At 47.6% G+C, this 26,446-nt stretch overlaps 1 protein-coding gene across 2 annotated transcripts in view; it reads right to left on the bottom strand.

The window, feature by feature from the left end:
- HADHA (hydroxyacyl-CoA dehydrogenase trifunctional multienzyme complex subunit alpha) overlaps window positions 1-26,446 on the bottom strand; it is a 55,078-nt gene that overhangs the window by 15,756 nt on the left and 12,876 nt on the right. For both annotated transcript variants that reach the window (XM_068143041.1, XM_068143042.1), the window contains exons 4-9: window positions 26,237-26,370; window positions 24,299-24,437; window positions 15,860-15,979; window positions 15,596-15,698; window positions 3,904-4,026; window positions 514-632 (exon numbers count right to left, since the gene is read on the bottom strand). In XM_068143041.1, the coding sequence (XP_067999142.1) occupies window positions 514-632; window positions 3,904-4,026; window positions 15,596-15,698; window positions 15,860-15,979; window positions 24,299-24,437; window positions 26,237-26,370 (738 nt within the window). The remainder of the gene's footprint in view (window positions 1-513; window positions 633-3,903; window positions 4,027-15,595; window positions 15,699-15,859; window positions 15,980-24,298; window positions 24,438-26,236; window positions 26,371-26,446) is intronic.

Here is a 26,446-nt window from a genome sequence, read left to right as displayed (position 1 = left end):
AGTGGAGCTGTATATTTACAAAGCAATATAGGATATGCAGGGGAATATATACAAATTTACAATATTTACAATATATACAAAGATATACAATAAAGTAGCACAGAAATGAGAGTTCCCCCCCTCTGCTGAGGGGGTTCCCCACCTCCGCTCTCCCCTCTTTCCCCCTTCCCCCAGAGCGGGTTAGAAAGAGAAAGAAAAAAGAAAAGAAGTTAGAAGCATTTATGTGTTAATTGGAAAGCAGTTAATACAGGCCTTATCAGTTTCAAGGCCAAAGCCTTGGCCGAAAGCCCAGCACAGAGAGCTGCTGCTCGGCAGAGAAGCGGAAGCAAGACTGATAGAAAAGTGCTGGAATGCCCAGGATACCCTCCTGCACTCCCAGTTCAGAAGGTGCTTCCTCCCACTCTACCAATGAAATTAGTTTAGATCCTTCTTTTAGTTTACCAACTTCCGTCCACCATATTCCCTTTCTTAAAGGCACAGCCTCAACCGGTCACACCAATTCTTGGGAATTACCTCAATGATCTTTAGTGGAGCAGGGTAGAGTCCTTTGGTTTGCTTTTGAACTTTGCTCTCCACTGTCTTGTACACTTGCTGCCTCACAAATGGCAGAGCCATGGCGTAGTCTGTTATCTCTGCAAGATGGGAAAAAAACATGTCTCAGCACAGTGCTTTATGCACCATCAGCCTTTAAATGATTAACCTGAAAGGTAAGAGTATAGATGTGAGGGTTGCAGACCTGCAACAGCAATGTGCACTTGAAACTCAGCCACAGGTGGGGTTCTCAGAAGGGTTTTTATGGCTCTTTAAACAGCAAAGTCTCCTTCAGGGCTGAAGTATCCTCCTAATACAATTGGTGGCAGCAGAACTCATACAGATGTCATCACTTCTGAGCTCTACCTGTATCACTAACCCACTGAAGAGGGCTAGAACAGAGCAGACCCACATGCCTCTTCCCACTTGATCACACAAGCTTGGTACAGAACTTGCTACGACAAGTTTGAAGACAGATAAAGTTCTGGAGGTAGCTGATGCCCCCTCCCCAAGGCCTGGTGCCTTTCTAGGACACTTCAGGGGCAACCATCTGCAGCTCTGTCAACATCACTTGAAGATCAGATCTGCAGAGTAACATTTTCTCTACCAGCCCTCCTGGTTCAAGAGATGATTCTGACAGGAAGGAATTCCATCTTCAAACCAAAGCTGAAGAGGAGCACAGGCATCCAAGAGAAGCAAAACTGGAGCACAGTCACTACAGTCACAGAATCCCAGCATGTTGGCCTGGGTGGGGTAAGAAGGGATCTCTGAAGATCACCCACTCCAACCCTGCTGCTAAAGCAGGGTCACCCACATCAGGTTGCCCAGGATTGCAATGACCAAGCAGGTTTGCAATCTCTCCAGAGAAGGAAACTCCACAACCCCTCCGGGTGGCCGGGTCTAGTGCTCTGGCACCTTCACAGGAAAGAAGTTTCTCCTTCTGCTTAGGTGGAGCCTCCTGGGTTCCAGCTTGTGCTCCTTATCCTGTCACTGGGCACCACTGAAAAGAGTCTGGCCCCATCATCTTGGCCCCTGCCCTTCAGCTACTGATGAGCATTGAGAAGTCCTTCTATAAATACATTAATAGCAAGAGGAAGGGCAGAGACAACCTCCACTCCTTGGTGGACACGGAGGGGAAAGTTGTGATAAGGGATGAGGAAAAGGCAGAGATACTTAACACCTTCTCTGCCTCAATTTTTACTAGCAGGACAGAATGTCTTCCAGACAGCTGGCCTGCAGAGCTGGCAGAAGGAGCCAGGGAGCAGCATAGTTTTCCACTGTTCCAAAATGGGGTAGTTGGTGATCTGCTCAGCCGCCTGGATCCCCACAAGTCCATGGGACCAGATGGGATCCATCCTAGGGTGCTGAGGGAGCTGTCAGAGGAGCTGGCCAAGCCGCTCTCCATCATTTTCCAGCAGTCCTGGCTCACTGGCGAGGTCCCAGAGGACTGGAAGCTGGCCAACGTGGTGCCCATCCATAAGAAGGGCCGGTTGGATGAGCCAGGGAATTACAGGCCTGTCAGCCTGACCTCAGTGCCAGGCAAGATCATGGAACAGGTCATCTTGAGTGCATTAACACAGCACTTAGAGGATGGCCAAGGGATCAGGCTCAGCCAACATGGATTTAGGAAGGGCAGGTCCTGCCTGACCAACCTGATCTCCTTCTATGATCAGGTGACCCGCCTGGTGGATGTGGGGAGGCCTGTGGATGTAGTCTACCTGGACCTCAGCAAGGCCTTTGACACCGTCCCCCATAGCAAACTCCTGGCCAAGCTGTCAGCCCATGGCTTGGACAGCAGCACTCTGAGCTGGGTTAGGAACTGGCTGGATGGCCGAACCCAGAGAGTGGTGGTGAATGGTGTCACATCCGGCTGGCGGCCAGTGAGTAGTGGAGTCCCCCAGGGATCAGTGCTGGGCCCCATCCTCTTTAACATCTTTATTGATGATCTGGATGAGGGCATTGAGTCTATCATCAGTAAATTTGCTGATGACACCAAGCTGGGGACAGGAGTTGATCTGCTAGAGGGTAGAGAGGCTTTGCAGAGGGACCTCGACAGGCTGGACAGATGGGCAGAGTCCAACGGCATGAGATTTAACACATCCAAGTGCCGGGTTCTGCACATTGGCCACAACAACCCCATGCAGTGCTACAGGCTGGGGTCAGAGTGGCTGGAGAGCAGCCAGGCAGAGAGGGACCTGGGGGTGCTGGTTGATGGTAGGCTGAACATGAGCCTGCAGTGTGCCCAGGTGGCCAAGAGGGCCAATGGCATCCTGGCCTGCATTAAGAACAGTGTGGCCAGCAGGAGCAGGGAGGTCATTCTGCCCCTGTACACTGCACTGGTTAGGCCACACCTCGAGTACTGTGTCCAGTTCTGGGCCCCTCAGTTTAGGAAGGATGTTGACTTGCTGGAATGAGTCCAGAGAAGGGCAACGAAGTTAGTGAGGGGCTTGGAACACAAGCCCTATGAGGAGAGACTGAGGGAGCTGGGGCTGCTTAGCCTGGAGAGGAGGAGACTCAGGGGTGACCTTATTGCTCTCTACAACTACCTGAAGGGGGGTTGTAAACAGGCAGAGGTTGGTCTCTTCTCCCAGGCAGCCAGCACCAGAACAAGAGGACACAGTCTCAGGCTGCGCCAGGGGAAGTTCAGGCTGGAGGTCAGGAGGAAGTTTTACACGGAGAGAGTGATTGCCCATTGGAATGGGCTGCCTGGGGAGGTGGTGGAGTCGCTGTCACTGGAGGTGTTCAGGAGGAGACTTGACAGGGTGCTTGGTTACATGGGTTAGTTGATTGGGTGGTGTTGGGTGATAGGTTGGACGTGATGATCTTGAAGGTCTCTTCCAACCTGGTTTATTCTATTCTATTCTATTCTATTCTATTCTATTCTATTCTATTCTATTCTATTCTATTCTATTCTATTCTATTCTATTCTATTCTATTCTATTCTATTCTCCAGGCTAAACAGCTGCAGGGCTCTCAGCCTTTCCTCCTGACAGAGATGCTACAGTTCCCTCAACATCTTTGTATCCTCCATTGGACTCTCTCCAAGCAGTTCCTTGTTTCTTTTGAACTGGGGAGCCCACAACTGGACACAATAGTAAGATATGGCCTCCCTAGGGCAGAGTAGAGGGGCAGGAGAACCTCCTCTAACCTGCTGGTCACACTCTTCTTCATATACTCAGGAGACCACTGGCTTTCTAGGTCATAAGGGGCACATTACTGGCTCATGGTGATCTTGTGGTCCCCCAGCACCACCAAGTCCTTCTCTGCAGAGCTGCTTTCCAGCAGATTAACCCCTAACCTGTGCTGGTGCAGGGATTATTCCTCCTCAGGTGCAGAGCCCTTGGGATTTGGCCATGATGAGTACAGACTTACTCTGCATTAACCCTTTGGATCTTTTGGCTGACACAGTCCTGTTGGCCAGACCTCTGGCAAAGTCAATTGCCACCTCTTCCAAGTACTCAATTGTCCGTGCCTCTGGAGTCTTCACACCTGGCCCTGTGAACAAAAGGGGAGGCAGAGTTACCCTTCGTGGATTATGATACAGAGAAGCATGGATGAGACAGCTGATGATGTTCCTTTGATCTGCTCCATGGGTTTAGACAGTGCCACTTGCACAACACCTAGAGAGGCTCTGGGTACTTGGCCATCCATCTTGGGGCCCAGATGTGCTAACCTGAAGTTGTCCGACAATAAAGCAAGGCGCCACAAAACAAGCTTTAGCAATCACAGAGACACAATGTTAGGGGCTGGAAGGGACTTTGAAGGATCATCTAGCCCAATCCCCCTGCCAGAGCAGGATCACCTATACCAGCTCACACAGCACATATCTTCTCCAGGTCCCTCAGCGTGACTGTTTGAGGTTGTGCCTTTAAGAAAAGGGACACCATGGCCGAATGTTTTATAAACAAAGAACAGGTCTAAACTAATTTTATTGGTGGATTGGTAGAAAGCAACTTTGAACTCTGAGTTCAGCGGAGACTAGTCTCAGTCTTGCACATTCTCCTTTCGCAGCTTGCGGCTTCTGGGCTTTCGGCCAGACTGACCTTGAGCAGATAAGGCCTCTACTAACATATAAAAGCTTTTAATTAACAATTACTCTTTTTTCTCTCTTTCTAACCCTCTTTGGGGGAAAAGGGGAGAGAAGGGGGTACAGGGGGAAACCCTTCCTCCTGGCGGGGGAGGGGAATCTCATTCCTGTGTTACTTTGTTGTATATTTCATAGTATCATAGTATCATTCAGGGTTGGAAGGGACCACAAGGATCATCTAGTTCCAACCCCCCTGCCATGGGCAGGGACACTCCACACTAGATCAGGCTGGCCAGAGCCTCATCCAGCCTGGTCTTAAACACCTCCAGGGACGGGCCCTCGACCACCTTCCTGGACAACCCATTCCAGGGTTTCACCACTCTCATGGTGAAGAACCTCCTCCTCACATCTAGCCTGAATCTCCCCACCTCCAGCTTCATTCCATTCCCCCTAGTCCTATCACTACCTGAGATCCTGAGAAGCCCTTCCCCAGCCTTCCTGTAGGTCCCCTTCAGATACTGGAAGGCCACAATTAGGTCACCTCGGAGCCTTCTCTTCTGCAGACTGAACAGCCCCAACTCCTTCAGTCTGCCCTCATAGGAGAGGTGCTCCAGCCCTCTAATCATCCTTGTGGCCCTTCTCTGGACATGTTCCAGCACCTCCACATCCCTCTTGTAATAGGGGCTCCAGAACTGGACACAGTACTCCAGGTGGGGTCTCACCAGGGCTGAGTAGAGGGGGAGGATCACCTCCCTCGACCTGCTAGCCACACTTCTCCTGATGCAGCCCAGGATCTGATTGGCTTTGCGGGCTGCAAGCGCACACTGAGAGCTCATGTTGAGCTTCTCATCCACCAGCACCCCCAAGTCTCTCTCCTCAGGGCTGCTTTCCAGCCAGTTACTGCCCAGCCTGTATTTGTGCCTGGGATTGCCTCGACCCAGATGCAGGACCCTGCACTTGCTCTTATTGAACTTCATGAGGTTGGCTTGTGCCCACCTCTCCAGCCTGTCAAGGTCCCTCTGGATGGCCTCCCTTCCCTCCAGCGTGTCTGCTGCACCACACAGCTTGGTGTCATCAGCAAACTTGCTGAGGGTGCACTCAATGCCACTGTCCATGTCACCCACAAAGATATATATATTGTAAATACTGTAAATTGTGTATATATTCCCCTGCATATCCTAAACCGCTTGTAAATACAGCACAAATCCTTTGTTAATCTGGCTGTGTTTTTTTTCCTTTCTTTCAATTTTCTTCCCTTTACTTACAGGGGGGGTAAGATGGCTTGAGGCCTTCCCCTCAACCCTCGACATTTTTTTTTCTTGGCTTCCCAACGTGCGGCGGATAATTAGCTTAATTTATTGCTTTATTGATTTAGTGTTTTATAGCCAGATTAGCAAACATGAAGGTGCAGTGGATATTGGAGCTTTTATTTTTTTCAATTTTTGGGGCTCTGGTTTACAGATATTGTTTGGGTTTGATTCTGGATTACCTGGGTAAATATTTGGTGCAGACAATTTAATTGTGGTGTATGTATAGAGTCAGACTTTGGTATGGAAGATGTGTGGATTTCTTCTGGCCAGTGAGATATAGGAATGTGACCTCTATCACTCTCCCGATTGAGATAAAAAAGTTTACGATCCCATTAGAAGAAAGAGTAACTTTAAGTGATGGCTGAGATCCAAAGGTGATTTATTTTATGTGTATAATCCTGCTCTCGGTGATAATTAATGTGTATCTGCTAGTTTCTTTGCGTCGGGAGAGGAAGGGATCCAGAGCGTGTTTTGTTATTAAAACTAGATGAAAGAGAAAGCGAAGTGGCTCCAGGTCAGTTCCAGAGACGTCTAGTGATGAGGAGTGTGGAGAATCTGTGTCAGTTAAAAAGAAAGCTAAAAAGTTAATTGGAAAAGCTGCTCTGAACAGTTTTGCCGCTGATTCTGGCAAGCTGCCGAGGCAGAGGCAAGTGTCAACATGGCGCCTACTCCTTCTCCATCTCCCGCTCCTTCTTCGGCCATTAATGGAGCCAGGTCATTTCCGTCTTCTTGCACGGTGGGACCGGAAGCCACTGCTCCAGCAGCTGATTTATCTCAGGACCTGTCAACTTCTGTTAAGGTGGCTGTAAATTCAAACACAGTTCCAGTTAAGGTGGCTGTTTTAAAGACTAGAAGTTGAAAGACCAAAGCTGATCCAGGAGCTAATGGAGGAGGAGAGCAGGAGACTGATCCTGGTGAGGGACCCTCTACAAGAAAAGATCCTGCTGAGGAGGAAGAGAAGATTTGTTTTAAAGATCTAGCTGACTTAGTGAGAGCAAAACAGAATAGAGATGCAGCTAGGACAGGAGCTGGCAGAGGTGGTTCTCAGCTTAAAGAGATCCTTGAGAAAATGGCAGCAGGATTATTAGGACAACAAGTTGAGGAAGAGGAGTCAGATGACATTTCCGACTGTTCCTCTCCAAGAGAAGAATTGTGAAATGTCCGTAAAGATTACACAAGGGCAGATAAGGAGCCAGTTCTAGCTTGGCTTCGTAGGTCTTATGATACAGGTGCTCCAGCTCTAACAGTTGGAGACAAGTCAGCAGCTCAGTTAGGAACTCTCTCGAGGGATAATGGAATAGATAGACATCTAGGCAAGGTTCTCGGTAAGGTTAATCTGTGGATACGCCTTTTAATGGCGGTTGCCCTGAGATACCCTTCCCGAGATGATCTTCCATGGAATCCTAAACCCTGGACTACCATAGATGAGGGAATTAAGCGCTTGAGAGAATTTGCTGTTAGAGAGATACTCTATGGTGAACATGAAACTCTGAATCCTGATGACATTCCTGTGGGTATTGGTCTTGCTAAATAGATCATCAAACTTGCTCCTTCTAATTATGCAACCATTCTGGCAAGCAGAATTGTGTCAAGAAGTTATGATGGAGCTTCTCCCACGGTTGGCCAATTCAGTGATCAAATGAGACAACCAGAGGATAGCATGACACGTGTTTCTTTGCTTTCAGCCATTGAAACTCTGTCTGGAAAAACTGAGAGTTGCATGAAGGATCTGAAAGATTCCATAGCCCAATTGGCACAGAAGGATAACTTCAATTCTTCCTCCAGGTGGACACAAGTTTCATCTGTGAGGAATACACGTCCTCCAAGGAGATCATACCAAAACAGATCAAATCAAAACAGAACACCAAGGCAATCATGTAGGACTATTTGGATAACTCTGTGTGATCAGTTTGGTGAGAACATGAACCGCTGGGATGGCCAACCAACTTCTAATTTTTTCAGGAGACTGAGGGAATTGCAAAGTGGCAGAACCCGAGGTAGCAATACCAGAAGGGTAGCTGTTACTTCCACAGTTCCCCAGAACAACTATAATAGCTCCAACAGTGGCTCCAGTTCCAACACTGCACAATATGTGCAATGCACATGTGCGCATGTTCCCCATAACTAGGGGTGCCCTGCCTCCCGCCAGGGGGAGGAGAGGGATAACAGAGATAACAGAATATATTGGGATGTGTACATGCAGTGGCCTGGCACTTCACAATTTCGGAAGTACAGGGCCTTGGTTGACACAGGAGGTCAGTGCACCATAATACCATCAAATTATCAGGGATCAGAGTCTATAACTATTCTGGGAGTCACTGGTGGATCTCAAGAGTTAAGTAAGGTGGAGGTTAATATAAGTTTAACTGGTAAACAATGGAGGAAGCATACAGTTGTGACCAGTCTTGACACACCTTGTATTTTGGGAATTGATTTTCTGAGAGAAGGGCGTTTCAAAGACCCTAGAGGTTACAAATGGGCTTTTGGAGTAGCTTCTGTAGAAATCGATGGACAAAAATTGAAGCTGTCTGCTAGGCCTGAGCTTTCAGATGAATCTGCAGTTGTGGGACAACACAAGATACAGGACATTAAATTGCCGGTTGCTTCTCAGACTGTGCATCACAGACAATACAGAACCAACCGTGACTCTTTGTTGCCCATTCAGAATCTGATTCGTCAGTTGGAGAGTCAGAAAGTTGTCAGCAAAACTCATTCACCTTTCAACAGTCCAGTGTGGCCTGTGCGGAAGCAGAATGCAGACTGGTGTCTGACAGTTGTCTACCGAGCCCTGAATGAAGTAACGCCACCTATGAGTGCAGCAGTACCAGACATGATGGAACTTCAGTATGAGCTGGAATCCAAAGAGGCCAAATGGTATACTACCATAGACATTGCTAATGCATTTTTCTCTATTCCCATAGCAGAGGAATGCAGGCCTCAGTTTGCTTTCACCAGGAGAGGAATCCAGTACACTTTCAACAGATTGCCAGTGGGCTGGATCCACAGTTCAAGCATCTGTCATGCAGTAATCCACGATGCTCTGGAGAAAGGCGGTGCTCCAGAACACATCCAGTTCATTGATGATATCATCGTCTGGGGTAAAACTGCTGAGGAAGTCTTCGAGAAAGGTAACAAAATCATTGACATTCTTCTGGATGCAGGTTTTGCCATCAAGTGAGACAACGTGAAAGGACCTACCACAGAAATTCAGTTTCTGGGAGTGCGGTGGCAGTCTCTACCATGGCAAATCCCACAAACAAGCAAGAGACCCTACGTTTCTTGGGGATAGTGGGATTTTGGAGACTGCACATTCCTGGATACAGTCAGATTGTGAAACCTCTGTATGATGTGACTCAAAAGAGAAACCATTTCCACTGGGGACCTGAACAACAAGCAGCCTTTGACCAGATAAAGCAAGAGGTAGTTCAAGCAATGGGTCTGGGACCTGTCCAAGATGGTCCAGACATTAAGAACATTTTGTACACGGCTGCAAGTGACAATGGTCCAACCTGGTGCTTGTGGCAAAAAGCTCCAGGTGAGACACATGGACGACCTCTTGGTTTCTGGAGTCGAGGTTACAGAGGTTCAGAGGCTAATTATACTCCAACAGAGAAAGAAATTCTAGCTGCCAATGAAGGAGTAAAGGCATCTTCTGAAGTGATTGGAACTGAATCACAACTTCTTTTAGCTCCCAGATTACCAGTTTTGAATTGGATGTTCAAAGGCAAAGGCTCCACACCACATCATGCCACAGACTCAACGTGGTCTAAGTGGATGGCTCTGATAACACAGAGAGCTTGAATGGGAAATCTTGAAAGACCTGGTCTAATGGAGGTGATCTCAAGTTGGCCTGAAGGTACCAACTGTGCTAAACCTCCAGAGGAGAAAGTAACTCGTGCTGAGGAAGCTCCTCCCGACAATGACCTTTTTGATGGTGAAAACAAATATGCTTTGTTCACAGACGGTTCCTGTCGTCTTGTTGGAAACAAGCGAAGGTGGAAGCCTGCAGTGTGGAGTCCAACACGCCGAGTTGCAGAGGCGAAAGATGGAGAAGGAGAATCCAGTCAGTTCGCAGAGGTAAAAGCTGTCCAGCTGGCTCTCGACGTAGCTCAACGTGAGAGATGGCCAAAGCTTTATCTCTACACCGACTCATGGATGGTAGCCAATGCTCTGTGGGGTTGGCTAACAAACTGGAAGGAGAGTGGTTGGCAGAGGAAAGGAAAACAAATTTGGGCAGCCAACCTGTGGCAGGACATTGCTGATCGAATCGAGAGAATTCCAGTGAAAGTGAGACACATCGATGCTCACATTCCTAAGAGCAAAGCTACTGAGGAACAGCAACACAACCATCAGGCAGATCTAGCTGCAAGAGTTTCTCAGGTAGACATGGACTCTAATCTTGATCTCGACTGGAAACAGCGAGGTGAGATATTCTTAGCTCGGTGGGCTCATGATTCGTCAGGACATCAAGGCAGAGATGCAACATACCAATGGGCTCGTGACAGATCCATAGACATTTCCATGGATGCTATCACACAAGTCATCCATGACTGTGACATTTGTGCTGCTATTAAGCAGGCAAAACGACTTAAGCCCTTGTGGTATGGTGACAGATGGTCCAAGTACAAGTATGGTGAAGCTTGGCAGATTGACTACAACACTCTACCACGTTCTTGTTCTGGTAAGCAATACGTGCTTACTATGGTAGAGGCAAACACTGGATGGTTGGAAACTTATCCAGTTCCACATGCAACTGCACGCAACACCATTCTCGGTCTGGAGAGACAGATCCAGTGGAGACACGGAACTCCAGAGAGGATTGAGTCAGACAACGGAACTCATTTCAAGAACAACCTTGTAAAGAACTGGGCAAAAGAGCACGGTATTGAGTGGATATTCCATATTCCTTACTATGCACCAGCTTCAGGGAAGATTGAACGCTACAACGGTTTGTTGAAGACCACTCTTAAAGCCATGGGGGGTGGATCTTTGAAAAACTGGGAAAAACATTTAGCACAAGCAACCTGGCTGGTAAATAGTAGAGGTTCAGTGAACCGAGCTGGACCTGCACATTCAGATCTGCTACAGAAAGTAGAAGGTGATAGAGTTCCTGTTGTTAGAGAAAAGAATCTGTTAGGTAAAACTGTTTGGGTATTTTCTCCCTCAGGAGAGGCTAAACCTGTCCGAGGGGTGGTTTCAGCTGAAGGTCCAGGTCACACTTATTGGATAATGCAAGAGAATGGTGAAATTCAGTGCATTCCACAAAGAAATTTAACTTTAGCTGAAAGAGTTTAATTTCAAACTGTTGTACAGCTACATCGCGTCCAAAGGAAGGATCTACGAGGAATCTACAGTGCACGAACCCTGAGAGCCCTGAGTCAACTAAAAGACCCTGAGAATCCCTGTTTCCCTTTTCTTCGCTTCGTCGGCGAAGAAATAAACTGTTTTCCATTTTTCTCATTTTCTGATTTTCTTGGACTTTTGAATCATCTACATCTGAGTGTAGCCAGAATGGACTATGAACTTTACTTACGAACTGTAAATATTTTTTTGGATTGGATGGACGGTATGAACAGCCAATGAAATTGTTTAGAAGGGGTGGACTGTGACCGTTTGAGGTTGTGCCTTTAAGAAATGGGACACCATGGCCGAATGTTTTGTAAACAAAGAACAGGTCTAAACTAATTTCATTGGTGGATTGGTAGAAAGCAACTTTGAACTCTGAGTTCAGCGGAGACTAGTCTCATTGTTGCACTTTCTCCTTTCGCAGCTTGCGGCTTCTGGGCTTTCGGCCAGACTGACCTTGAGCAGATAAGGCCTCTACTAACATAACTGGTTTTAATTAACAATTGCTCTTTTTACTCTCTTTCTAAGCCTCTTTGGGGGAAAAGGGGAGAGAAGGGGGTACGGGGGGAAACCCTTCCTCCTGGCAGGGTAGGGGAATCTTATTCCTGTGTTACTTTGTTGTATATTTCTGTATATGTATTGTAAATACTGTAAATTGTGTATATATTCCCTTGAATATCCTAAACTGCTTGTAAATACAGCGCAAATCCTTTGTTAATCTGGCTGTGGTTTTTTTCCTTTCTTTCAATTTTCTTCCCTTTACTTATGGGGGGGAAGAAGGCTTGAGGCCTTCCCCTCAACCCTTGACACTCAGCCCATCCTCAGAGAAATACTCCAGTCCTCTCAGCATCTGCTGCACTTCCTCCAGCAGCTCCCTCTTTTTCTTGAAGCGGGGAGCCAACAGCTGACCCTAGTACTCCAGATGTGCCTTCAGTGGGGCAGAGAAGTGTGAAAGAGACCCCCCCCCCCCCTTGACCTGCCAGTCAGAGTCTTCTGAATGCACCCCAGGGACTTGCATGTTTTGTTAAGGCATATGCTGGAGTTAGACCCGGGCACAGGAGTAAAGAGACGAAGTGAGCATTGTGGAGCTCCCTGCTTTATTTATTTATTTAGAATAAACCAAACCAGGTTGGAAGAGACCTTCAAGATCATCGCATCCAACCCATCAACCAATCCAACCCACCCAAACAGCTAACCCATGGCACCAAGTACCCCATCAAGTCTCCTCCTGAACACCTCCAACGACGGCGACTCCACCACCTCCTTGGGCAGCCCAATCCAATGGGCAATCACTCTTTCTGTGAACCTCCCCAGCGCAGCCTGAGACTGTGTCCTCTTGTTCTGGTGCTGGCTGCCAGGGAGAAGAGACCATCATCTGCCTGTCTAAAACCTCCCTTCAGGGAGTTGTAGACAGCAATAAGGTCACCCCTGAGCCTCCTCTTCTCCAAGCTAAGCAATCCCAGCTCCCTCAGTCTTTCCTCATAGGGCTTGTGTTCCAAGCCCCTCCCCAGCTTTGTTGCTCTTCTCTGGACTCGTTCCAGCAAGTCAACATCCTTCCTAAACTGAGGGGCCCAGAACTAGACACAGGACTCAAGGTGTGGCCTAACCAGTGCAGTGTACAGGGGCAGAATGACCTCCCTGCTCCTGCTGGCCACACTATTCCTGATGCAGGCCAGGATGCCATTGGCCCTCTTGGCTGCCTGGGCACACTGCAGGCTCATTTTCAGCCTGCCATCGACCAGTACCCCCAGGTCCCGCTCTGCCTGGCTGCTCTCCAGCCACTCTGATCCCAGCCTGTAGCACTGCATGGGGTTGTTGTGGCCAATGTGCAGAACCCGGCACTTGGATGTGTTAAATCTCATGCCGTTGGATTCTGCCCATCTGTCCAGCCTGTCGAGGTCCCTCTGCAGAGCCTCTCTACCCTCCAGCAGATCAACTCCTGCCCCCAGCTTGGTGTCATCAGCAAATTTACTGATGATGGACTCAATGCCCTCATCCAGCTCATCAATAAAGATTTTAAAGAGGATGGGGCCCAGCACTGATCCTTGGGGCACACCACTAGTGACTGGCTGCCAGCTGGATGTGGCACCATTCACCACCACTCTCTAGGCTCGGCCATCCAGCCAGTTCCTAACCCATCGCAGTGTGCTCCCGTCCAAGCCATGGGCTGACAGCTTGGCCAGGAGTTTGCTATGGGGGACGGTGTCAAAGGCCTTGCTGAAGGAGAACTGGTGACACCCCATGACACACTGCCTCCTGATTAACACTGTCTCTCCCCTTCAAAGCCTTCCCCAAGCAACCACCACATCACTCCACTCAAAGCAGCTTTCCCCCAGACGCTGTGAATGAAAATGAGACAAGCAGCAAAACGCCTTCTGGCGCTGGCTGCTCCCCAAACCAGCAAGGAATGCCTCCAAAGACTGCATGGCTTTTTTTTCCTCCTACATGCTTACAATCTCTGAGCTAGGATTGCAAACAGCTCTTCAGAACATTCAAGTTTCCTTCAAGGCAGGCAGTGGTATAAAAAGCCGCAGTAGCTGACATTGAAAAGCCAATGCACGTTTAAGCAAGTACAAAGGGGCAAAGCTTATGCAGGCAATTTTAACTCAAGCGCGAGTGTGTGCTTTATATGTGAGAATCCAACTAAAGACCCCTCTTCCTGGAGGGCTGGGTGGAGGAGAATCTCATGGAGTTCAGTAAGAGCAAGTGGAGGGTCCTGCATCTGGGGAGGAATAACCCCCATGCAGCAGCATAGGTTAAGGGTGGACCTGCCAGAAAGCAGCTCCGTGGAGGAGGACCTGAGAATGCCGGTGGACAGAAGGTCCTCACGAGCCAGCAATGCTCCCCTGTGGCCAAGGTGGCAAATGGTTTCCTGGAGTACATTCAGAAGAGTGTGGCCAGCAGGGAGGGGAGGTTCTCCTCCCATTCTGCCATAGTAAGGATCTTCTGAACTCCTGGGTCCAGTCCTGGGTTCCCCGGTTCAAGAGAGACAAGGAACTGCTGCAGAGAAGTGCAGCAGAGGCAACAAAAGTGCTGAGGAGAGTGCAGCATCTCTCTGACAAGGAGAAGCATAAAGACCTGGGGCTGTTTAGCTTAGAGAAAGAACAGACACAAGAGCTTCTCTTGCATTTCTCAGGGCAGTCAGCAGCATGAAATTATTCCCTAGCCCACTCAGCACCTGGAAATCTGCAGTTTGCAATGAGTTTCCTCCTCCCACTGAAAGTCAGCTGGGAATTCAGAGCACCTAAGCTGTAGGGGTTGGCTTCTTCTCAAGATCTTGTCATGGAGATTAACATCTGCAGGCCGCATAAATATAGACACTGGTCATCCATTCTCCTTTCATGATGGCTTGCAACCTGTCCTTCTGAGATGATAAATGAGGAAGGCAGGCTCTTATCTGTACAATTAGCTAGGCAAGAGAGCCAGCAGGCTTGCCCTCCATGCTAACCTTTTCCCTACTCACTGGGCTTAAGAGGAACCTGAGATTTCAGGGCGCCTCTGCCTATATTTCTAAGGTGGGAACAGATATTGCACTGCAGAGCATGGGAAGGATGCTGCACTCCAAGTAGCCCAGCACATTGCTCAGGATTGTGACCAGGCAGGTTTGGAGTCTCTCTGGAGGAGACATCACAACCCCTCTGAAAAGCTTGGGTTAGGTCTCTGGCACCCTCACAGGAAAGCTTTCCCTCATCTTAAAATGGAACCTCCTGGGTTCCAATTTGCGCCTGTTGCTGGGTTGCCCTTTGTCCTGTTGCTGGGCACCACTAAAATGAGTCTGACCCCTGCCCTTCAGCTATTGATCAGCATTGAGAAGATTCCCTCTCAGACTGCTCTTCTCCAGGCTAAACAGCCCTGGGTCTTTAAGCTTCTCCTCATCAGTGAGATGCTCCAGGTCCCTCAACATTTTTGCAACCTCTGCTGGACTCTCTCCAGTGGTTCCTTGTCTCTCTTGAACTGGGGAGACCAGAACTGGACACAATACTCAGATCTGGCCTCATTGTGGCAGAGTAGAGGGGGAGGAGAAACTCCCCTGACTAGCTAGTCACATTCTTCTTAATGTAGCCCAGGAGATCATTTGCCTTCTTGTCCACAAGGGCACATTGCTGGCTCATGGTGAGCCTGTTGTCCCCCAGCACTCCCAGATCCTGATCCATGGAGCTGCTTTCCAGCATATCAACCTCTAGCCTTTACTGGTGCACAAGGTTATTACTCCCCAGGTGCAAGACCCTATGTTTGCTCTTGTTGAACTTTATGAGGCTCTCCTCCCAGTCCATATGCTTTACCCTCACTGGGCTGTTAACTGCATCAGTACCTTCTCCACCCAGGTGGAGAGGTTAATTGACAGGCAGTAGATCTAGAACTAAGGAGGATCATATCTGACCTAGAGGGTCCACCAGCTGGTCAACCAGCCCCATCTTCTTTGCTCTGTCAGCACAAATGTTCCTCCCAGTCAGCATCATATCAAAGGCAGCTAGAAGTCCCACCTGGAAGAGTAGAAAGGACATTTGAGAATGGCAGCATACCATGTAGGAGAATCACAGGAAACATCTGGTTGGAAGAGGCCTCAAAGATCATCCAGTCCAACCTTCAACCCATTTTGGGGTTGATAAAGGAAGGAGCTATCAAGTGAAGTTTTCTTACTTACTATCTTTGGCAGCCTCTGAGTACCCCCTGCCCCTGGCAGGAGACCCAACAACACTTCAGGTGTTCCCAAGACTGTTTTTTTGTCCTTTGTTGCTATTCTGTAGTGACAGGCAATGGCAACCTGAAAAAAAAGGTAAGATAAACTAAAAGGTTTCCCTGTAAGTGACCACAGAAAAAACTTGCCATCCATCACTAAAGTCTCTTCTACACACTGCCTCAGCTTTCCTTCCAGTGCTTCCCCAGCTCCCAAGTCCAACTGCCCAAATTCCCTCTGTGCTGATGGCTTCTCCCAGCAAGAGCAGCACATGCAGGGAGATGACATCAAGCAGCTACAAAATGAACATGAAACTACCAACCTGAGCCAAGCTATTCACAAATCTCATCTAGACCACCATGGGCTGCATAAATTCATTCACTACCCTGAGAGCATGGTCCCATTAACAGGTCAGCCATGGCATGGTTGATTGCTGCATCACCAAGCCTAGATCTGTCACCACAGTGCTGCTGGAGGGCTCAGTCTGGAACTGAAGGGGCTCCATTCCCACAAAGTTATCCTGGTTTAGGAAACTTTGCTCCAGGTATTACTCAGATTACAAAATCCTAAATGGAAATGATAAAGCAAGCCATAGGATCACAGCATGGTGGGGGTTGGAAAGGACCTCTAGAGATCATCTAGTCCAACCCCTCTGCTAAAGCAGGGTCACCCAGAGCAGGTTGCCCAGGATTGCATCTGGGTAGAGTTTGGAAACTCTCTAGAGAAGGAGCCTCCACAATCTCTCTGGGCAGTCTTTTCCAATGCCCCAGCATCCTCACAGGGAAGAAATTTCTCATCTTCATATGGAACCTTCTGGATTGCAGTTTGTACTTGTTATCCCTTGTCCTGTCACTGCACCACTGTTTTTGAGAAGAGTCTCCCCCTCCCCCCCCCCCCTTGCCCCTCACCCTTTAGCTCTTGGTGAGCATTGAGAAGATCCCCTCTCAGTCTGCTCTTCTCCAGGCTAAACAGCCTCAGGTCTTCCAGGCTCTCACCACTGACACTCACCATCTACCTGAAGTGGCAGGTGATGGAGCAGAGTAGGCAGAGCTGGGGTGGAGCCTGGCCATGCTTCCCACACTCATCCCTCTCACTCACAACCACCTTTAGAAGTTGCTGGGAGACAACACTTGGTTCATCTGAAAAGCAGCAATTTCCAGTTTGGACTCTGCCAGAGGCATTTATCCAGATCCAGTGGCTGCTGGAAACAGGCAGTTTTCCCTGGGATGCTCTAACCTAAGTATTGACTTGGCCCCCACAGATTCACATTTGCTTAGCTCTTGTCGTGGGATGGAAGGGGTAAGGCCAAGAAGCCTCCTCCCTTCCCCCTTGTAAAGTAAAAGGGGAAAAAAAATTGAAGGGAAAGGAAAAAAAACCTCACAAGCTGAATTAGCAAAGCAGTGGAGCTATATTTACAAAGCAACGTAGGGAATGCAGGGGATTATTTACAAATTTACAATATCTACAATATATACAAAGATATACAACAGAGTAACACAGAAATGAGAGTAACCCCTCTCGGCAGAGAGGGGGTTCCCCACCTCCGCTCTCCCCTCTCTCCCCCCTTTCCCCAGAATGGGATAGAAAGAGAAAGAAAAGAGAGGAAAAAAAAGTTAGAAGCAGTTCGTGTTAATTGGAAGGGAGTTAATATACCGGCCTTTATCTATCTTCAAGGCCGAGGCCTTGGCAGAAAGCCCAGCACAGAGACAGAGAGCGGCCGCACCGTGGAAAGGCGGAAGCAAGACTGAAGATAAAGAGCTGGAAAAACCCAGTATAGTCCCAGCTTAGAAGGTGCTTCCTCCCACTTTACCAATGAAATAGTTTAGACTATTCCTTCCGTTTACCAACTTCCGTCCACCATATTCCCTTTCTTAAAGGGGCAACGTCAACCGGCCACAGTCCACCCCTTCTAAACAATTTCATTGGCTGTTCACACTGTCCATCCAATCCAAAACGATATTTACAGTTCGTGAGTAAAGTTCATAGTCCATTCCGGCTATGCTCAGATGTAGATGATTCAAAAGTCCAAGAAAATCAGAAAATGAGAAAAATGGAAAACAGTTCATTTTCTTCGCCGACGAAGCGAAGAAAAGGGAAACAGGGATTCTCAGGGTCTCTTAGTTGACTCAGGGCTCTCAGGGATCTCAGGGTTCGCGCACCGTAGATTCTTCGGTGATTCTTCCTTTGGACGCGATGTAGCTGTACAGCAGTTTGAAATTAACCTTTTTCAGCTAAAGTTAAATTTCTTTGTGGAATACACTGAATTTCACCATTCTCTTGCATTACCCAATAAGTGTGACCCGGACCTTCAGCTGAAACCACCCCTCGGACAGGTTTAGCCTCTCCTGAGGGTGAAAATACCCAAACAGTTTTACCTAACAGATTCTTTTCTCTAACAACAGGAACTCTATCACCTTCCACTTTCCGTAGCAAATCTGAATGTGCAGGTCCAGCTCGGTTCACTGAACCTCTACTATTTACCAGCCAGGTTGCTTGTGCTAAATGTTTTTCCCAGTTTTTCAAAGATCCACCTCCCATGGCTTTGAGAGTGGTCTTCAACAAACTGTTGTAGCGTTCAATCTTCCCTGAAGCTGGTGCATAGTAGGGAATGTGGAATATCCACTCAATACCGTGCTCTTTTGCCCAGTTCTTTACAAGGTTGTTCTTGAAATGAGTTCCGTTGTCTGACTCAATCCTCTCTGGAGTTCCGTGTCTCCACAGGATCTGTCTCTCCAGACCGAGAATGGTGTTGCGTGCAGTTGCATGTGGAACTGGATAAGTTTCCAACCATCCAGTGTTTGCCTCTACCATAGTAAGCACGTACTGCTTACCAGAACGAGAACGTGGTAGAGTGATGTAGTCAATCTGCCAAGCTTCACCATACTTGTACTTGGACCATCTGTCACCATACCACAAGGGCTTAAGTCGTTTTGCCTGCTTAATAGCAGCACAAATGTCACAGTCATGGATGACTTGTGTGATAGCATCCATGGAAATGTCTATGGATCTGTCACGAGCCCATTGGTATGTTGCATCTCTGCCTTGATGTCCTGACGAATCGTGAGCCCACCGAGCTAAGAATATCTGACCTCGCTGTTTCCAGTCGAGATCAAGATTAGAATCCATGTCTACTTGAGAAACTCTTGCAGCTAGATCTGCCTGATGGTTGTGTTGCTGTTCCTCAGTAGCTTTGCTCTTAGGAATGTGAGCATCGATGTGTCTCACTTTCACTGGAATTCTCTCGATTCGATCAGCAATGTCCTGCCATAGGTTGGCTGCCCAAATGGGTTTTCCTTTTCTCTGCCAACCACTCTTCTTCCAGTTCTTTAGCCAACCCCATAGAGCATTGGCTACCATCCATGAGTCAGTGTAGAGATAAAGCTTTGGCCATCTCTCACGTTCAGCCACGTTGAGAGCTAGCTGGACAGCTTTTACCTCTGCGAATTGACTGGATTCTCCTTCTCCATCTTTCGCCTCTGCAACTCGGCGTGTTGGACTCCACACTGCAGACTTCCACCTTCGCTTGTTTCCAACAAGACGACAGGAACCGTCTGTGAACAAAGCATATTTCTTTTCATCATCAGAAAGGTCATTGTAAGGAGGAGCTTCCTCAGCACGAGTTACTTTCTCCTCTGGAGGTTTAGCACAGTTGATACCTTCAGGCCAACTTGAGATCACCTCCACTAGACCAGGTCTTTCAAGATTTCCCATTCGAGCTCTCTGTGTTATCAGAGCCATCCACTTAGACCAGGTTGAGTCTGTGGCATGATGTGGTGTGGAACCTTTGCCTTTGAACATCCAATTCAAAACTGGTAATCTGGGAGCTAAAAGAAGTTGTGATTCAGTTCCAATCACTTCAGAAGATGCTTTTACTCCTTCATAGGCAGCTAAGATTTCTTTCTCTGTTGGAGTATAGTTAGCCTCTGAACCTCTGTAACCTCGACTCCAGAAACCAAGAGGTCGTCCACGTGTCTCACCTGGAGCTTTTTGCCACAAGCACCAGGTTAGACCATTGTCACTTGCAGCCGTGTACAAAATGTTCTTAATGTCTGGACCATCTCGAACAGGTCCCAGACCCATTGCTTGAATCACCTCTTGTTTTATCTGGTCAAAGGCTGCTTGCTGTTCAGGTCCCCAGTGGAAATGGTTTCTCTTTCGAGTCACATCATACAGAGGTTTCACAATCTGACTGTATCCAGGAATGTGCAGTCTCCAAAATCCCACTATCCCCAAGAAACGTAGGGTCTCTTGCTTGTTTGTGGGACTTGCCATGGTAGAGACTCTATTTACCACATCCACTGGAATGTGTCGGCGTCCATCCTGCCAGCGCACTCCCAGAAACTGAATTTCTGTGGTAGGTCCTTTCACCTTGTCTCGCTTGATGGCAAAACCTGCATCCAGAAGAATGTCAATGATTTTGTTACCTTTCTTGAAGACTTCCTCAGCAGTTTTTCCCCAGACGATGATATCATCGATGAACTGGATGTGTTCTGGAGCACCGCCTTTCTCCAGAGCATCGTGGATCACTGCATGACAGATGCTTGAGCTGTGGATCCAGCCCATTGGCAGTCTGTTGAAAGTGTACTGGATTCCTCTCCAGGTGAAAGTAAACTGAGGCCTGCATTCCTCTGCTATGGGAATAGAGAAAAATGCATTAGCAATGTCTATGGTAGCATACCATTTGGCCTCTTTGGATTCCAGCTCATACTGTAGCTCCATCATGTCTGGTACTGCTGCACTCATAGGTGGTGTTACTTCATTCAGGGCTCGGTAGTCTACTGTCAGACGCCAGTCTCCATTCTGCTTCCGCACAGGCCACACTGGACTGTTGAAAGGTGAATGAGTTTTGCTGACGACTTTCTGACTCTCCAACTGACGAATCAGATTCTGAATGGGCAACAAAGAGTCACGGTTGGTTCTGTATTGTCTGTGATGCACAGTCTGAGAAGCAACCGGCAATTTAATGTCCTGTATCTTATGTTGTCCCACAACTGCAGATTCATCAGAAAGCTCAGGTCTGGCAGATAGCTTCAATTTTTGTCCATCAATTTCTATAGAAGCTACTCCAAAAGCCCATTTGTAACCTCTAGGGTCTTTGAAACGCCCTTCTCTCAGAAAATCAATTCCCAAAATACAAGGTGCGTCAGGTCCGGTCACAACTGTATGCTTCCTCCATTGTTTACCAGTTAAACTTATATTAACCTCTACCTTACTTAACTCTTGAGATCCACCAGTGACTCCCAGAATAGTTATAGACTCTGATCCCTGATAATTTGATGGTATTATGGTGCACTGAGCTCCTGTGTCAACCAAGGCCCTGTACTTCCGAAATTGTGAAGTGCCAGGCCACTGCATGTACACATCCCAATATATTCTGTTATCTCTGTTATCCCTCTCCTCCCCCTGGCGGGAGGCAGGGCACCCCTAGTTATGGGGAACATGCGCACATGTGCATTGCACATATTGTGCAGGGTTATAACTTTGCATGTTATAACTGGAGCCACTATTGGAGCTATGAGAGTCGTTCTGGGGAACTGTGGAAGTAACAGCTACCCTTCTGGTATTGCTACCTCGGGTTCTGCCACTTTGCAATTCCCTCAGTCTCCTGAAAAGATTAGAAGTTGGTTGGCCATCCCAGCGGTTCATGTTCTCACCAAACTGATCACGCAGAGTTATCCAAATAGTTCTACGTGATTGCCTTGGTGGTCTGTTTTGGTATGACCTGTTTTGGAATGTCCTGTTTTGGAATGACCTCCTTGGAGGACGTGTATTCCTCACAGATGAAACTTGTACCCACCTGGAGGAAGAATTGAAATTATCCCTTTGTGCCAATTGGGATATGGAATTTCTAAATTCATCTTTTAACTCTCTCATGCAATTCTCAATTTTTCCAGACAGAGTTTCAATGGCTGAAACCAAAGAACCACGTGTCATGCTATCCTCCAATTGTCTCATTTGATCACTGAATTGGCCAACCGTGGGAGAAGCTCCACCATAACTTCTTGACACAATTCTGCTTGCCTGAATGTTTGCATAATTAGAAGGAGCAAGTTTGATGATCTTTTTAGCAAGACCAATACCCACAGGAATGTCATCAGGATTCAGAGTTTCATGTTCACCATAGAGTAGCTCTCTAACAGCAAATTCTCTCAAGCGCTTAATTCCCTCATCTATGGTAGTCCAGGGTTTAGGATTCCATGGAAGATCATCTCGGGAAGGGTATCTCAGGGCAACCGCTATTAAAAGGCGTATCCACAGATTAACCTTACCGAGAGCTTCGCCTAGATGTCTATCTATTCCATTGTCCCTTGAGAGAGTTCCTAACTGAGCTGCTGACTTGTCTCCAACTGTTAGAGCTGAAGCACCTGTATCATAACACCTACTAAGCCAAGCTAGAACTGGCTCCTTATCTGCCCTGGTGAAATCTTTACGGACATTTCGCAATTCCTCCCTTGGAGAAGAACACTCCAAAATATCATCTTCATCTTCATCTCCCTGAATTCTTTGCCCATATAATCCTGCTGTCATTCTCCTAAGGATCTCTTTAAGCTGAGAACCACCTTTGCCAGCTGCTTTCCTAGCTTCATCTCTATCCTGCTTTGATCTCACTAGGTTAGCTAGATCTTTAAATCAAACCTTCTCTTCCTCCTGAGCAGGATCTTTTAGAGTAGAGGGCCCCTCACCAGGATCAGTCTCCTCCTCTTCTTCTCCATCTTTGCCCTTTCCAGCTCTAGTCTTTAAAGGAGCCACCTTAACTGGAGCTGTGTTTGAATTTACAGCCACCTTAATGGAAGCTGACAGGTCCTGAGATAAATCAGCTGCTGGGGCAGTGACTTCCGGTCCCACCGAGGGAGTGGGTGGAAGTGACGTTGCTCCATTACTGGCCGACGGAGAAGAAGAAGAAGGAGAAGTAGTGGGAGAAGGAGTAGGTGCCATGTTGATACCAGCCGATGCCCTTGGCTGCTTGCCAGAGTCAGCAAAGTCATTTAGAGCTGCTTTACCAATTAACTTTTTAGCCTTCTTTTTAACTGACACAGGTTCTCCACAGTCCTCGTCACTAGATGACTCTGGGACTGATCAAGAGCCACGGCGTTTTCTTTTTGATCTAGTTTTAATAACAAAACACGCCCTGGACACCTTTTTCTCTCGCCGCAAAGAGACCAGCAGATACACATTAATTATCACTGAAAGCAGGATTATACACATCAAATAAATCACTTTAGGATCCCAGGCATCACCTAAAGTTACTGTCTCCTCAGGTGGAATCTTAAAACCCTTTATCTCAATTGGGAGAGTGGTGGAGGTAACATTCCTGTATCTCACTGGCCATAGGAAATTAATACATTTTCCATACCATAATTTAACTCTATACAGAACCCACATATAAATTGTCCGCACCAAATATTTACCCAGGTAATCCAAAATCAAACCCAAACAATATCTGTAAATCAGAGCCCCAAAAATTGAAAAGAATAATCGCTCCACAAACCACAATACCTTCATGTTTGCTAATTCAGCTGGAAAACACTAAATCAATCAAGTAATAAATTAAACTAATTATCTGCCGCACGTTGGGTACGCCAATAAAAAAATGTCGTGGGATGGAAGGGGTAAGGCCAAGAAGCCTCCTCCCTTCCCCCTTGTAAAGTAAAAGGGGAAAAAAAATTGAAGGGAAAGGAAAAAAAACCTCACAAGCTGAATTAGCAAAGCAGTGGAGCTATATTTACAAAGCAACGTAGGGAATGCAGGGGATTATTTACAAATTTACAATATCTACAATATATACAAAGATATACAACAGAGTAACACAGAAATGAGAGTAACCCCTCTCGGCAGAGAGGGGGTTCCCCACCTCCGCTCTCCCCTCTCTCCCCCCTTTCCCCAGAATGGGATAGAAAGAGAAAGAAAAGAGAGGAAAAAAAAGTTAGAAGCAGTTCGTGTTAATTGGAAGGGAGTTAATATACCGGCCTTTATCTATCTTCAAGGCCGAGGCCTTGGCAGAAAGCCCAGCACAGAGACAGAGAGCGGCCGCACCGTGGAAAGGCGGAAGCAAGACTGAAGATAAAGAGCTGGAAAAACCCAGTATAGTCCCAGCTTAGAAGGTGCTTCCTCCCACTTTACCAATGAAATAGTTTAGACTATTCCTTCCGTTTACCAACTTCCGTCCACCATATTCCCTTTCTTAAGGGGGCAACGTCAACCGGCCACAGCTCTCAACAGAAGCTAATTAGCATGGCAGAGCCCTGAAGCACAGCTAAGCCATTAGCTTGCCACAAACTCATTTGGATGGAATGAAACCATGCTAGGTCCCAAATCTTTCTCAGTCCTGCAGGCATTCAGGGTAGTTCAGTGAACCAGTCCTACTGACTCACACTCCTGCTCATCAGACATGGAATTGTTCAGTACCTCCAGTCCTCCTCCCAGGCAGGAGCCACTGATGGCAGCTACTATGGGCTTTGGAGACTGCTCAATTTTTTCTAGCATCTTCTGTCCTTCCTGAGAGAGCTGAGTCACTTCCTCAGAGGTCTTGCAGGCTGCAATCATGCTGCAGGGAGGCAGAAAGGCTGGTCAGAACAGGAAAAGCTCTGAGAAAATGGGAGGCAAATGAGAATGCTTCAATGGCTTCTTCCCACAAAACCCCACTGACTGATGGACAGCAGAGAGCTATTTAGTTACCCACTCTTAGACTAACAGACAACACAAGGATACTACTAAATTCCATGGGTTAAGTCACTTGTGGTGGGTGGAAGGGTAAGGCCAAGAAGCCTCCTCCCTTCCCCCTTGTAAGGTAAAGGGAAAGAAACTTGAAGGGAAAGAGAAAAAAACTCACAAGCTGAATTAGCAAAGCAGTGGAGCTATATTTACAAAGCAATGTAGGGTATGCAGGGGAATATTTACAAATTTACAATATCTACAATATATACAAAGATATACAACAGAGTAACACAGAAATGAGAGTAACCCCCCTCGGCAGAGAGGGGGTTCCCCACCTCCGCTCTCCCCTCTCTTCCCCCCCTTTCCCCAGAATGGGATAGAAAGAGAAAGAAGAGAGAGGAAAAAAAATGTTAGAAGCAGTTTGTGTTAATTGGAAAGGAGTTAATACAGGCCTGGTATCTGGACTTCAAGGCCGAGGCCTTGGCAGAAAGCCCAGCACAGGGACAGAGCTGCACTGTGGAGGAGCGGAAGCAAGACTGATAGAAAAGTCCTGGAAATGTCCAGTTCACTCCCAGTTCCGAAGGTGCTTCCTCCCACTCTCCCAATGAAATTAGTTTAGATTATTCCTTCCGTTTACCAACTTCCGTCCACCATATCCCCTTTCTTAAGGGGGCAACGTCAACCGGCCACATCACTGCATGCTGACACAGGGCTGTGCCTGCAGGCACTGAATGAGTTTCCTTGTATTAGAGCATTGAAAGCCTTTGGGAGAGAGGAGGAAGGGCCTTAGGAAGCCTCAAAGCACTTGCCAGGAAGGGTGGAGGGGAGAGCCCAGGATCACTTTTTAGAGGAGCAGCTGGTTGCTGCCCTGATGTTGCACTCTGCCAATTAGTGCCTCCCTGTGCTAATTATTCTGACAGAGGGCAGCTGCATTTGCCAGGCAGGCACAATTCAGGAGGCTGGTAGTGTTGAGATCAGCAGATACCTCAACCACAGCCAGGCCTTTTGCTCCACACACCAGCCCTGGCTACTGCCTCCTCATATCAAGCCTTTGCCTCTTGAATAAAGCCAGCCAAAAAAACCAACACCAAACACCAACCCAAAATGTTTTGAAGTGTTTATTTGCAATTTTACTTCTTCTTAGAGCTTTTCTAGCTTTTAATGTTTCAAAACAAACATTCTGCCCTGCCCAGTGTCAGGACAACAGCACACCAACACTCAGAGAGAGCACCCACCCCCTGCAAACCCGCTGCTGGATTGCCTGAGAAGTTGTTGAGATGCTTCAAAGTGGCAGAGCACCAAATCCTGCCTTAATCAAGGGGCCAGGCTGGCAGACTGCCAGGCACTCAAACCAAGCTCTGCATGTAAATGACCTGCTCCTGTGGCATCCCAGAGCAAAGGACAATGCTCACCCTGGAGCCAGGATGGGTTTTCTTGGCTGCACCCCAGCATGCAGGAAGGAGTGATCCAGTGCTGCAGCCAAATGGGGTTTAATGACTCACCATGATCCTCTTTATCACGATCCTAACTTCATTTGAGCACACTAGCACATGGATCTCACTCCCAGCCTCTGCCTGGGGAGATGTCAGTGACAAAATGCTGGGACTTCACAGTGCAGACCATGAGACTTGCATGCTGAGCCTCAGAGAAAGCTCCTTCAGCTCAACTTCAAGCACTCCCAGTACTTACTCAATATCTGCTCCAGCAATGAAAGAGCCTGGCTTGGAGGAGATGAGGACAGCACTTTTGACAGATTCACTGGCCCAGATCTCATTCATTACCTCATTAAACTCTGAGTTGAGTTTTCTGGAGAGAGTGTTTACCTGGAAAGCAGCAGATCAGCATTGTAAAGAGGGAGCTGAGGAGACAGAGTTTAACCACTGCATAACTACTGGATTC

Source organism: Melanerpes formicivorus, unplaced genomic scaffold (genome assembly GCF_026170545.1).
Source record: "Melanerpes formicivorus ecotype bairdi unplaced genomic scaffold, bMelFor1.0.p_v2 SCAF_9, whole genome shotgun sequence".
Lineage (NCBI taxonomy): Eukaryota > Metazoa > Chordata > Aves > Piciformes > Picidae > Melanerpes > Melanerpes formicivorus.
This window is presented reverse-complemented; position numbering and strand designations above follow the sequence as displayed.